Below are 14416 nucleotides of genomic sequence, written 5' to 3'. Positions count from 1 at the left end.
ATTTTTATATGTGCTTATTGGCCATTTGTATATATTCTTTGGCAAAATATCCATCCAAATCACTTGTCCATTTTTGAATTGGGTTATTTGTCTTTTTATTATTGAGTTATGAGTTTTTTTCTAGATACTAGACTGTCATTAGCTATATGATTTGCAAATATTTTCTCCCTATGAGATGTCCCTGACAGATCATTTTAAGGCAAAAGAATACAGTCCTGAGATTCCAAGCAACAGGTTTGCCCATTGTAGCAGAGAGTATGTAAGCAAATTGGAAACTGTCAAATTCACAGCCTCAGCCTGCTCTGCTCCCACGGGCACTAGTAGGGATTGTTGGCCCTACATTTAAAGGTTTCCCAATCTCATTTGAGCCCTGAATGTCATTTTAAACTATTTTCATCCATCCCTCTTCTACCCACAACGTTTTCATTCTCTGTAACAGATGAGCAACGCTCTTGATGATGAGCAGAGAACAAAGAACACCAAAGAGAAAGCTCTGCAATTTCCTACTCTGCCCAATCGCCAACAAGACCTGCCTCTGCCTGCAGCCTTTTTTTCTTCCCTCCTGTCCAGAGACACACACCCTTTTCTCTTCAAATACCATTCTGCAGTCTTTGTATTGGTTCATGTCTCTTCCCAACTCTTCTGAGGTCTTATTCTACCAATTATTTCTTTCCCCTCTATCCCTCCCACTCTTCTGACTCCTCCCTTTCAGTTGAAGTCTCTTTCAGCCAAAGACAATAACCTTCTCTGGATCCCCATCATTCCTGTAACCACCTTGCACCTTGCATTTCCTCCACTGATGGACTTTCCAAAAGGGAGTATCTACCTCCTCGACTCCTGTTTTACTCCTCTCACCAATGACAACTCAACTTTCATCCTTCCCAGGAAGCTTATGAAGCAGAAGATTCTTAAACACTGAGATGGTAACTTCAGTCACCAAATAATAACTATTTTACTAATAGACTCCACTTCTGTTGCAATTTCATTATTCAAACCCCACCTCCTGGAGGGGCTGTGGGAGGTGGAGGGAAAGACCTGGGTCCTCCTCCCTTTAGGCTTCCATAGGCTTTGTCTCCATGGCCTTTGCTTCTAATATGGCCCCAGACACAACAAAGCCCTATAATATTTCTTTTGATGTGATTCTTGGTCCCATGTGACTAGCACACACTGAAGGCAGGGATTTCTGACCTAAGCAGTTGTCTTTAGGTTCCCGGTGCCCAAGACATGCCTGTAAAATTCACAACTATGGGGCCAAATAAATAAGTTTATCTCTGTGCTCTGGGTCAGGCACTAAAAGTGTGGTCCATATCCATACACGGATGAACTTTGCCTTATTTTAAGAGCTATACGTTCATTTTAAAGTATATATATTTTTTAATTTGATTGGTACATCACACAATTTCATAGATATCACTGCATAGGGCCAGACTATCCTCCTAAAAAGCAAGTCTATTTAAAGAAAAAATATTCAAAGTAATAACCAGTAGCTACTGAGTGGTTATATGTCCAAGGTACTTTTTCTGCGTTAATTTTGCAATAACCCTCTGAGATGAGTATTGTTATTTTCATTGCCAGCTTACACACAAGATTCTGCAATGCAGGTCAGGCAATGTGCCAAGGTCCACAGCTAATAAATGGCAGAACACAGGCAGACTGTCTTCAGAACCCATCCCCTTAATGTTATTTTGTGTCCCTAAATAACAGATCAGCAAAGAAGTACGTATTATGCAGGAAGTATGAAAATGACTAAAGCTTTGAACATAATTCCCTGTCCCCTAAGACAATGAGATGGGAAAACGAACCCTACACTGATGGATGAGACAGTACAAAAGACTTCATGTTACCTGTCGGAGAGGTAGCCAAAGATCACTGCTCCCAGCAGGACTCCAAACATAAACGTGGGCTGGATCAGCCTTCCGAGCCACTCTCGGTTACACACCAGATCCCACTGGGTCACCACAGTGCTGAGCCACTTGCTTCTGTCGTAGATGTAGCCATCCAAGCAAGGGAAGCTGCTCTTCCGGCCACTGTACTCATAGTCCAGACTCGACTGATCATCCCTCCGGAACCTCTGACAGCTGGTGAGCTCCCAGACCTCCCCGTCCTGCAGCTGCACGAGGATGTGATCCTCACGGCCCACGGAGACCTGGGTCCAGATGTCCTCCAACTGCCAAGTAGAGAGGTCTTGGAAAAGAACCTGACTTACATTGCCTGGGGGCCTACAGGTATGCTGGGGGGACACTGACAAGAACACAGAAGCCAAGTAGTGGATACCACAAGAGATATTCTGGAAGGCACATATAAAATAGAGGAATATTTGGTATCTGCAAAGAGAGAGGAAAAGAAAAGTTATTATAGCTGACCTATGGGCTAAAAAAAAAAAGACATAGGCAAACATGAAAGGTCTCCATTATGCTTAGCTTGAATAAAGGGATAAACACAACCAAATCCTGTTAGGGACCTAAGAGGCATCGCATAACGACAACCCTATGAATATCACTGAGAAGGTAACATACATCATACATGACATACATTTTTATACTTCGACTCTTCCCCGCTTCACAAATTCCAATGCTCAAACTTGACACAGTCTCCACAAAGAGCAGACAGATTTTGTTTGTGTGAAGTTTACCTGCCTGCCCCTTGAGGCGTTTGGGTTTGGTACCTAAGTAGTCTCATCACCTGGAGAGGCTCCACTGCTGCAAAACTCACATTGTCTGACCACAGCTTCCCATCCTCCCAGCTCCCCCTGTCCCTCCCATTGACCCCATCCCCTGCACTGTTTGGGGCTCCAGCCTTTGGCGCCCACCAGCTTCTCGAGTTTACTGCCACCTTCCTGGCCCCACTCCTTCCCCAGCCAGCCTGAACCCCACAGTTATCACTAGTTTTTTCCACAGAGTCACACAAGTTCTCTATTCATGTTCTCAGTTCACACCCAGTCCCCTCAAAATAACACCTCCCCTGGCAGGCCTCTGAAGCTAGGATCTGTCTTCTCTGCCCCACCCACAGGTGCTGAGAAGGTCTTAAGCACACTTCCAGTTCAAATTTCCCTTTTCCTGTCACAAGGATGTGCCGTACTTAGTCTCTCAGTCACGTCTGACTCTTTGTGACTCCATGGACTGTAGCCCAAAAGCCTCCTCTGTCCATGGGATTTTCCAGGCAAAGTACTGGAGTGGGTTGCCATTCCCTTCTCCAGGGGATCTTCCCAACCCAGGGATCGAGCCCAGGTCTCCCGCATTACAGGAGGATTCTTTACCAGCTGAGCCACCAGGGAAGTCACAAGGATAACTGCCTCAAAAACAAACAAACAAACAAACAAAATCCTACTTCACTAGGTGTCTCACATTCTAACAAATCATTCTCTCCCTTATAAAGATTGCTGTCCACCAAGTGTCTACCCAGCCCAAGGCTCCTTCAGAACGACAGACTTAGACACAACACATCACTACGCCCACAGCCAAGAGAAACACTAATGGAAACAGAACAGACCGGAAAACCAGAGGTAAGTAAAAGCAAAGATGACCAGAACCTCCAGGAAACAGACCTATGCTGTCTGGGTGACAGGTAAAGAAGATTACATTCAGTCCTAGATTGATATCATTCTATAGAATAGAACATGCCTGCGTATGTGCTAAGTCACTTCAGTCGTGTCTAACTCTTTGTGACCCCATGGACCGTAGCCGCCAGGCTCCTCTGTCCATGGGGATTCTCTAGGCAAGAATACTGGAGTGGGCTGCCATGCCCTCCTTCAGTATCTTCTGCACCAAGGGATTGAACCTGTGTCTCTGATGTCTCCTGCACTGGCAGGCAGGCTCTTTACCACTAGCACTACCTGGGTAGCCCATAATAAAACATAATTAGTATCATACCACTGTGGCTAACAGCATGGACTCCAGAACCAGACTACCAAGATCTGAAGCTTGTCTCTGGTGACTTACCACCTGGGTCTTTTGGGCAAGATCCTTACCCTTTATGTAAGGATCTTTTCTCATCTGAAAAATGAGTTGTTATGGGAATGCAGAGTTACTACATGTAAAGCACTATGGCATACTGTAGGTACATTTAAGTGTTAGATACTATGATGTTCATAAGCTGAAGTCAAAAAAGAGCTTAAAAGGGTCATATACTGACCGAAAAAAAAAAAAAAAACAACAACTACCACCTATACCCATACATCTATGTCAGCCACAGGCTCATCATTCCACCTCTGAAATTTTAAACTCTCTCTGTCTTTATTCCAAGATAACTCAAAGATCCAGGCTCTTAGTTCCTCCTGAATCTGTTTCCTCAATTCCCTCTGACATGGGGGTTAAACCGTGAAGTGTTTGTAACTTCAATACAAACTTGTATTTTGTATTGAACAACACCTAATTCTTCTTAGGTGTCCTGCTTTCCTCTTTTAAAGGTGATTTGGACAGTGTTTCCTCACCTTAGAAATGACCAAGGAGAAATGAGAGACAATTAGGGCCTTCTACTTAACACTGTCACTAGGTTTCCTTAAGACTAGATAACGATACACAATAACCTCCCTCTCTATTTATAGCCAATAAAGAGACCAATGAGAGCGAATGCCAGAGAAAATATGGGCTACTATGATATGGTCACACTATTTTCACCTTTTGCTGTAAGCATTGACATGTTACCCTTTCCCTTCCTAGCTTTCACAATCTACCTTTCCTACCAGAATGGGGACTCAGGTGACAATAATAGTCACGATTTATTGATAACTTACAGAATGATAAGATTTTGCATACTCCACTGTGACTGGCTAAGAGCTGTCTCCCCAAACCCATTCTCCCTTTCTCCCACCACACCGAGCCACACCTGACCATGCAGGTGAGGACATGGAGCAGCTGCCCCAAATGCTGTGGATGGTGGAGTTGCCTCACCCACTTGGGTCCCTGGAGACACCATGGAGCACAGCTGCCCTGGACAGTGACCAGAGACAAAATCCAATTGAGGGGTCTCTTTGTTACAGCTCCTAAGTATGGTGATTAATCCCTAAAATACATGGGGAAAGAATGGCATTAGTAACTACTACCTCTTATCATGAGGATGAAATGAGAGCTGCATGTGGAGTCCTTATAACCAACATGTGCAGTACTATTATTACCCCCATTTTACAGATGAGTAAGTGGTAAGTCAAATGCTCAAGACCATATAGTTAATACTTGGTAAGCCAGGATTGGAACTTGGACATCCATTCCCAGAGCTGATTTTGTAACCTCTATGCTATTCTGCTTCAAGGAAGATAAGATGAGATAATAAATGAAGGACCTGGCTGAATCCCAGGGTTGCACTCAGGAGAGCATTTAGTTGACAGCATGGACTGTGGAGGCCAATGGACATCCAATGACATCGAATCCTGCTCTGCTACTAAGAGATTTGTGATTTAGGTGCAAGACCTGGTTTCCTCATGTGTAAAATGAGAGTGATACCACTAGTCTCAAAGGGCTGCAGTGAAGGTAAAAGAAGGTAACATGTACAAAAAAACTTAGGACAGAGCTGGGCACAACTGAGCATTCACTAATGCAGGTATCAGGAGGAAGCAGGGGAGAGTTGGGGCCTCCTGCCCCTTCCCCGCCTGCTTCACCACTCCTTTCTTGTGGACACTGGGAATCATAACCAACATCTGTGCAACTTTTCACCCTGGAGAAGAGCACAGCATCAGCTCTTCATCACAAGCCTGGAAGGGAGCTTAAGGCAGGAATGATTATAATTCTCATTCTGTGCATAGGAAACTGAGACACAGTATTCCCAGGGTCACCTTAGCAGTGAGTGGCAGGCCAGGATTCAGACTGAGCCCAAAGCTCTGGATCCACACTTTCTATGGCTCCTCGCCCAGCTACCCCTTCTCCCAAAACGTTCTGGGTCAAAGTAGTATTTCTCCACGAATGAATGAATAAATAAATGAATGAATACACTTTAAATTTTTAAAATTAATTTGACAAATGAAAAGAGAGTGACAACCATACAAAGGTCAAACCTAGGTCCCACCCTGCAGTAGCTGTGGGTCCTCGACCCAGCCTCAGTTTCCCAATCATGAAAATAAGGATTCATCCCCACCCCTTTGTAAAATTCCGCACTGTGTAGTTGGCACATATTGAGTGAGTGAAGTCGCTCGGTCGTGTCCGACTCTTTGCGTCCCGATGGACTGTAGTAGCCTACCACGCTCCTCTGTCCATGGGATTTTCCAGGCAAGAGTACTAGAGTGGCTTGCCATTTCCTTCTCCAGAGGATCTTCCCGACCCAGGGATTGAACCCAGGTCTTCCGCATTGTAGGCAGACGTTTTACCGTCTGTTGCTGCTGCTGCTAAGTCGCTTCAGTCGTGTCCAACTCTGTGCGACCCCAGAGACGGGGGCCCACTGTCTCTGGGATTCTCCAGGCAAGAACACTGGTCTGAGCCACCACATATTAGGTTTCCATAAACCGAAAACACACACACAAAGAACGAACAAACTTTAAACGGTTGTTCCTAGAGCAATTCAATACCTGCCAGGCACTGAAGGAGACTCTACCACGGGTTGGGGCGGGACAGCAGTCGTCTGGGGAAGTGAAAGAGGAGCCCGTTTGGCAGGTCAGAGAAACGAGCTGCCAAGAACAGGCATTCCTGCTGTGCCTTGGCCTCTGCAGCCGGGGCTTTGGACTCCGGCACCGGCAGAGGGCGCGCCGGGGGACCCCACACCCACCGCTCCCGAAGCGAGCCCCCAGCGCCCGCTGCTCGCTCTGGGGCCGTCCGGCCGCCAGAGTTCGAGAGGATCAGTCCAGGGCCAGGAGTCAGGACTCAGGCCTCCGGACTTTTCCCGGAAAGGAGGGGTGGGGAGATGTGTTCGGATCGCGAGCTCTGCTCGCGCAAGAACCCCACCGCAACGGAAAGAAACAGACCCCACCGGCGCCTCCACCCACGTGGCTCCGGCTCCCCGGGCACCGTCCTCCCTCCCCACCCCTACCCCATCTCCCTACCTGCCGAAGTGCCCCACGCTGTCAAAAATCAGCTCCAAGTTGCTGGACCCCATGGTGCCGCCGTGCACCACGCTCCGAAGCGGGACGCGCGACGCTCGCCTAGTGCAGGGGACTGCGGGCACAGCGGTGCCCTGCCCCGCCCCGCCCGGCCCCCGCGGCCCGCCCGCCGCCGCTTTGGCATCTCCCGCGCGTCAAAGGGCTCGGGCCGCGCGCGGGGCCAGGCTCTGTTCCTCTTTCTTCTCCTCTAGCGAGTCCCCGCCGTCGCGGCCTTTTGCGCGGCGCGCCGTGCTCCCGGAGCCCGCGGCGGCAGCGTGCGCCCATCCCAAGCCCCGCCACTTCCCGCTCCCTCCCCGCCGCCCCATCAGACCCTTGACACCGCGTCCGTTTCGGTCGCCGCTCCCGAGAGGCGCGCTGGTGCCTGGGAGGGGTGGTCCACCCGGCAGCCCAAGGTGGGGAACGCAGATTCCACTCTTGGGCACAAACACCGTTTTCTCAGAGAAGTCCGCCCGTCTGGGGCCTACAAGAGCAGAGCACAAAGAATGGATTCTGATGACCCTGAGAAGTGGCAGGATCCTGCAGAGCTGTGTGAAACAGCGTGTATTAACCGAAGGGCAAAGGGAACTCCCTGGGTAGAAACAAGAAGAATAGAGAAAACAGCAAACTTACACTAGAAGAGGATTTGAAAGAGAGGAAAGCCCATCACCCAGAGTATTTGCCTCACCTACTTGCCACAGAGCCGAAAATAACACCATTAAAGATTTATTTTTGCTATGAACAATTCTATTTTCTTTTGAAATCCAAATACTACTGGAATGATTAATCCATTAAATAATAAACAATTTGGAATGGTTTTTTTTTTTATAATTGGGTAGATTCTTGCTAACCAGAAAGTCTTAAGATTGCAAAGATTGCTTGGGAGGTTCAAGTGGTGGGGAGAGGGGGAGAGAGTAAGAGTGAGAAGTTTGGGCAAAAGCTGACCCTAGGAGGGAAAGATGGGAACCACAGGGCCCAGTCAAGACCTTATATTGTTTCAAAGCACCCAAAGGAGATTTACCTGGAAAAGATATGGGGGGTTGGGGGCGAGGAGAACTATGGGGAAATAGCTCTGCTGTTCTGATTACAGCAAATAAAAATAGCACAACATAGATAAAAAGGACAAATTCCTAGAAAGACACAAACTATAAACACCCACTCAAGAAAAACAAACAAAAAAAAAGATAACCAAAACAGCTCTGTATTTATTAAAGAAATTGTATGTGTCGTTAAAAACCTTCCTTCAGGGACTTCTCTGGTGATCCAGTGGTTGAGAATTTGCCTTCCAACACAGGAGACATGAGGCAATGGCACCCCACTCCAGTACTCTTGCCTGGGAAATCCCATGGACAGAGGAGCCTAGTAGGCTGCAGTCCATGGGGTCACTAAGAGTCGGCCACGACTGAGTGACTTGATTTTCACTTTTCACTTTCATGCATTGGAGAAGGAAATGGCAACCCACTCCAGTGTTCTTGCCTGGAGAATCCCAGGGACAGTGGAGCCTGGTGGGCTGCTGTCTATGGGGTCGCATAGAGTCGGACACAACTGAAGTGACTTAGCAGCAGCAGCAGCAGGAGACATGGGTTCAGTCCCCAGGTAGGGGAACTAAGATCCCACATGCCGTGGGACTAAGCCACAGCTAAGACTCAGCTACTGAGCCCTCGCATTCTGGAGACCTTGCACTGCAACTAGGGAAAGCTCATGCGCTGCAGCCAAGACCCAGCACAGGCGAAAATGAATAAATAAATAAACAAATAAAACTCTCCACAAAGAAAACCCCAGGCCCAAACATTTAAGAAAGAAACAATACTTACTCTGCACACACACACTCTTCAAGAAAACTGAAGAGTAGGGAATACCTCCCAACTCATTCTGTAAGCCAGTATTACCCTGATAGCAGAACCAGGCAAGGACATAAGAAAACTACAGACCAATATACCTCATGAGCATAGATTATAAAATATTCTTAACAAAATTTTAGCAAATTGAATGCATCTTTATATAAAAAGGACAATACATCCTGACCAAGTAAGGTTTATCCCAAGAAAGCAAAAGTCATTTAACGTCTGAAAAATCAATCAATAAAATTCACCATACTGACAAACTAAAAAGGAAAAACCATATAATCATCTCAATAGATACCAAAAGAAAGAATTTGGCAAAAACCCGAACACCCTTTCATAATAAAAACACTCAGCAAACTAGGAATAGAAGGTATTATGATCTGTTTCCGCCCATAGAACACTTCTCTTTTTTAAATTAATGTATTTATTTTCATTGGAGGCTAATTACTTTACAATATTGTGGTGGTTTCAGCCACACATCAACATGAATCAGCCATGGGTGTACATGTATTCCCCTGTCCCAAACTCTCCTCTCACCTCCCTCCCTATCCCATCCCTCTGGTTGTCCCAGTGCACCGGCTTTGAGTGCCCTATTTCATGCATCAAACTTTACATATGGTGATATACATGTTTCACTGCTATTCTCTCAAATCATCCCAGGCTTGCCTTCTTCCACAGAGTCCAAAAGTCTATTTCTTACATCTTTGTCTCCTTTGCTGTCTTGCATATAGGGTCATTGTTACCATCTTTCTAAATTCCACATATATGCATTAACATACTGTATTGGTGTTTTTCTTTCTGACTTACTTCACTCTTTATAATAGGCTCCAGTTTCATCCACTTCATTAGAACTGACTCAAATGCGTTCTTTTTTTTTTTTTAGTTTTTTATTTTTTTAATTTTAAAATCTTTAATTCTTACATGCGTTCCCAAACATGAACTCCCCTCCCACCTCCCTCCCCATAACATCTCTCTGGGTCATCCCCATGCACCAGCCCCAAGCATGCTGTATCCTGCGTCAGGCATAGACTGGCGATTCAATTCTTACATGATAGTATACATGTTAGAATGCCATTCTCCCAAATCATCCCACCCTCTCCCTCTCCCTCTGAGTCCAAAAAGTCCGTTATACACATCTGTGTCTTTTTTCCTGTCTTGCATACAGGGTCGTCATTGCCATCTTCCTAAATTCCATATATATGTGTTAGTATACTGTATTGGTGTTTTTCTTTCTGGCTTACTTCACTTGTATAATCGGCTCCAGTTTCATCCATCTCATCAGAACTGATTCAAATGAATTCTTTTTAACGGCTGAGTAATACTCCATTGTGTATATGTACCACAGCTTTCTTATCCATTCATTTGCTGATGGACATCTAGGTTGTTTCCATGTCCTGGCTATTATAAACAGTGCTGCGATGAACATTGGGGTACATGTGTCTCTTTCCATTCTGGTTTCCTTGGTGTGTATGCCCAGCCAAATTCATTCTTTTTAATAGCTGAGCAATACTCCATTGTGTATATGTACCACAACTTTCTTACCTATTCATCTGTCGATGGACATCTAAGTTGCTTCCATGTCCTAGCTATTGTAAACAGTGCTGCAATGAACACTGGGGCACAAGTGTCTCTTTCAATTCTGGTTTCCTCAGTGTGTATGACCAGCAGTGGGATTGCTGAACCAGTCAGTTCAGTTCAATTGCTCAGTTGTGTCCGACTCTTTGCAACCCCATAAATTGCAACACTCCAGGCCTCCCTGTCCATCACCAACTCCCGGAGTTCACTCAGACTCACGTCCATTGAGTTGGAGATGAAATCCAGCCATCTCATCCTCTGTTGTCCCCTTCTCCTCCTGACCTCAATCCCTCCCAGCATCAGAGACTTTTCCAATGATTCAACTCTTCGCATGAGGTGGCCAAAGTATTGGAGTTTCAGCTTCAGCATCAGTCCTTCCAATGAACACCCAGGACTGATCTTTAGGATGGACTAGTTGGATCTCTTTGCAGTTGGATCTCTTTGCAGTCCAAGAGACTCTCAAGAGTCTTCTCCAACACCACAGTTCAAAAGCATCAATTCGTCAGCGCTCAGCTTTCTTCACAGTCCAACTCTCACATCCATACATGACTACTGGAAAAACCATAGCCTTGACTAGATGGACCTTAGTCGGCAAAGTAACGTCTCTGCTTTTGAATATGCTATCTAGGTTGGTCATAACTTTCCTTCCAAGGAGTAAGCGTCTTTTAATTTCATGGCTGCAGTCACCATCTGCAGTGATTTTGGAGCCCAAAGAAATAAAGCCTGACACTGTTTCCACTGTTTCCCCATCTATTTCCCATGAAGTGATGGGACTGGATGCCATGATCTTCGTTTTCTGAATGTTGAGCTTGAAGCCAACTTTTTCGCTCTCCACTTTCACTTTCATCAAGAGGCTTTTAGTTCCTCTTCACTTTCTGCCATAAGGGTGGTGTCATCTACATATCTGAGGTTATTGATATTTCTCCCAGCAATCTTGATTCCAGCTTGTACTTCTTCCAGCCCAGCATTTCTCATGATGTACTCTGCATATAAGTTACATAAGCAGGGTGACAATATACAGCCTTGATGTATTCCTTTTCCTATTTGGAACCAGTCTGTTGTTCCATGTCCAGTTCTAACTGTTGCTTCCTGACCTGCATACAGGTTTCTCAGGAGGCAGGTCAGGGGGTCTGGTATTCCCATCTCTTTCAGAATTTTCCATAGTTTATTGTGATCCATGCAGTCAAAGGCTTTGGCATAGTCAATAAAGCAGAAATAAATGTTTTTCTGGAACTCTCTTGCTTTTTTGATGATTCAGTGGATGTTGTCAATTTGATCTCTTGTTCCTCTGCCTTTTCTAAAACCAGCTTGAACATCTGGAAGTTCACGGTTCACGTATTGCTGAACCCTGGCTTGGAGAATTTTGGGCATTACTTTACCAGCGTGTGAGATGAGTGCAATTGTGTGGTAGTTTGAGCATTCTTTGGCATTGCCTTTCTTTGGGATTGGAATGAAAACTGACCTTTTCTAGTCCTGTGGCCACTGCTGAGTTTTCCAAACTTGCTGGCATATTGAGTGCAGCACTTTCACAGAATCATCTTTTAGGATTTGAAATAGCTCAACTGGAATTCCAACTCACCTCCACTAGCTTTGTTTGTAGTGATGCTTTCTAAGGCCCACTTGACATTCACATGTCTGGCTCGAGGTGAGTGATCATACCATCGTGATTACCTTGGTCGTGAAGATCTTTTTTGTACAGTTCTTCTGTGTATTCTTGCCACCTCTTCATAATATCTTATGCTTCTGTTAGGTCCATACCATTTCTGCCCTTTATTGAGCCCATCTTTGCATGAAATGTTCCCTTGGTATCTCTAATTTTCTTGAAGAGATCTCTAGTCTTTCCCATTCTGTTCTTTTCCTCTATTTCTTTGCATTGATCGCTAAGGAAGGCTTTCTTATCTCTTCTTGCTATTCTTTGGAACTCTGCATTCAGATGCTTATATCTTTCTTTTTCTCCTTTGCTTTTCACTTCTCTTCTTTTCACAGCTATTTGTAAGGCCTCCCCAGACAGCCATTTTGCTTTTTTGCATTTCTTTTCCATGGGGATGGTCTATTCCATGGGGATGGTCATTCTGGGTCATATGGTTGTTCTATTTCCAGCTTTTTAAGGAATTTCCACACTGTTCTCCATAGTGGCTGTACTAGTTTGCATTCCCATCAACAGTGTAAGAGTGTTCCCTTTTCTCCACATCCTCTCCAACATTTATTGTCTGTAGACTTTTTGATGGCAGATATTCTGACTGGCTTAAGATGATACCTCATTGTGGTTTTGATTTGCATTTCTCTGGTAATGAGTGATGTTGAGCATCTTTTCATGTGTTTGTTAGCCATTCGTATGTCTTCTTTGGAGAAATGTCTGTTTAGTTCTTTGGCACATGTTTTGATTGGGTCATTTATTTTTCTGGTATTGAGCTGCATGAGCTGCTTGTATATTTTGAGATTAATTCTTTGTCAGTTGTTTCATTTGCTATTATTTTCTCCCATTCTGAAGGCTGTCTTTTAACCTTCCTTATAGTTTCCTTCATTGTGTAAAAGCTTTAAGCTTAATTAGGTCTCATTTGTTTATTTTTGCTTTTATTTCCATTACTCTGGGAGGTGGGTCATAGAGGATCTTGCTGTGATTTATGTCAGAGAGTGTTCTGCCTATGTTTTCCTCTAGAAGTTTTATAGTTTCTGGTCTTACATTTAGATCTATAATCCATTTTTAGTTTATTTTTGTGCATGGTGTTAGAAAGTGTTCTGGTTTCATTCTTTTACAGGTAGTTGACCACTTTTCCCAGCACCACTTGCTAAAGAGATTGTCTATTCTCCATTGTATATCTTTGCCTCCTTTGTCAAAGATAAGGTGTCCACAGGTGCTTGGATTCATCTCTGGGCTTTCTATTTTGCTTCATTGATCTATATTTCTATCTTTGTGCCACTACCATACTGTCTTGATGACTGTAGCTTTGTAGTACTGTCTGAAATCAGGCAGGTTGATTCCTCCCATTCCATTCTTCTTTCTCAAGATTGCTTTGGCTATTCAAGGTTTTTTCTGTGTGTGTGTTTCCACACAAATTATGGAAATTGTCTGTTCTAGTTCTGTGAAAAATGCCATTGGTAGCTTGATAGAGATTGTATTGAATCTATAGATTGCTTTGGGTAGTATACTCATTTTCACTATATTGAGTCTTCCAATCCATGAACATGGTATTTTCTCCATCTATTCGTGTCACCTTTGATTTCTTTCATCAGTGTTGTATAGTTTTCTATATATCATAGAACACTTCTGACATGAAATGTGTGGGTGTTTTCCTCATACCAGCATCTAATTCTCCAACTCTGCAAATACCAACTCGGTTACCTAAATATGGGCTTCTCTGGTGGCTCAATGATAAAGAATCCACCTGCCAATGCAGAAAACTCAGGTTAGATCCCTGGGTCAGGAAGTTCCCCTGAAAAAGGAAATGACAACCCACTCCAGTATTCTTGCCTGGAAAATCCTATGGAAAGAGAAGCCTGGTGAGCTACAGTCCATGGGGTTGCAAAAGAGTCAAACACAACTTAATGACTAAACAACAACTAGTTCATTTTGTTTTCATTGCTATTTACTACTCCATTGTTTCAACAGATCACAATTTACTTAACAGTTTTCTAATTGATGGACTTGAAGATTGCATTCTGATTTTTACTACAGCAATGCTGCTGTACAGAGTCCCTATGTGCATATACTGGAGTTTTTCCAAAGTATATTCTTAGGAATGGAGTTGTGTAGTGAAGCACATGCATCAACTAGCAACTATCGCCAAACTGCTCTCTAAAGTGGTTTCACCAACTTCACTTCCAATCAGAAGGGTATAAAAATTCTAATTTCCCTGTACCTTTACCTTACTTGGCTCATCAGACTCTTAAATTCTTAAATATTAGTCAGTTTCAGAGATGTGAAATGGTATTGCACTGCAGTTTTTTTTAAATGGACAACATATTTTAATATACATATTAATTTGTGTTTCTCATATAA

The 14416-nt window shown here is 44.3% G+C and overlaps 1 protein-coding gene across 2 annotated transcripts in view; it reads right to left on the bottom strand.

Annotated features, from left to right (window-relative positions):
• The window catches only part of SLC22A16 (solute carrier family 22 member 16), a 33305-nt gene extending 26244 nt beyond the window's left edge, over window positions 1-7061 (bottom strand). For both annotated transcript variants that reach the window (XM_004011206.6, XM_042253315.2), the window contains exons 1-2: window positions 6965-7061; window positions 1845-2324 (exon numbers count right to left, since the gene is read on the bottom strand). In XM_004011206.6, coding sequence (XP_004011255.2) covers window positions 1845-2324; window positions 6965-7017 — 533 coding nt within the window. In that variant the 5' untranslated portion in view covers window positions 7018-7061. The remainder of the gene's footprint in view (window positions 1-1844; window positions 2325-6964) is intronic.
• Window positions 7062-14416: the final 7355 nt, after the last annotated feature.

Source organism: Ovis aries, chromosome 8, assembly GCF_016772045.2.
Source record: "Ovis aries strain OAR_USU_Benz2616 breed Rambouillet chromosome 8, ARS-UI_Ramb_v3.0, whole genome shotgun sequence".
NCBI lineage: Eukaryota > Metazoa > Chordata > Mammalia > Artiodactyla > Bovidae > Ovis > Ovis aries.
The sequence above is the reverse complement of the archived record's forward strand: the minus strand, read 5'-3'. Positions and strand labels throughout refer to the sequence as shown.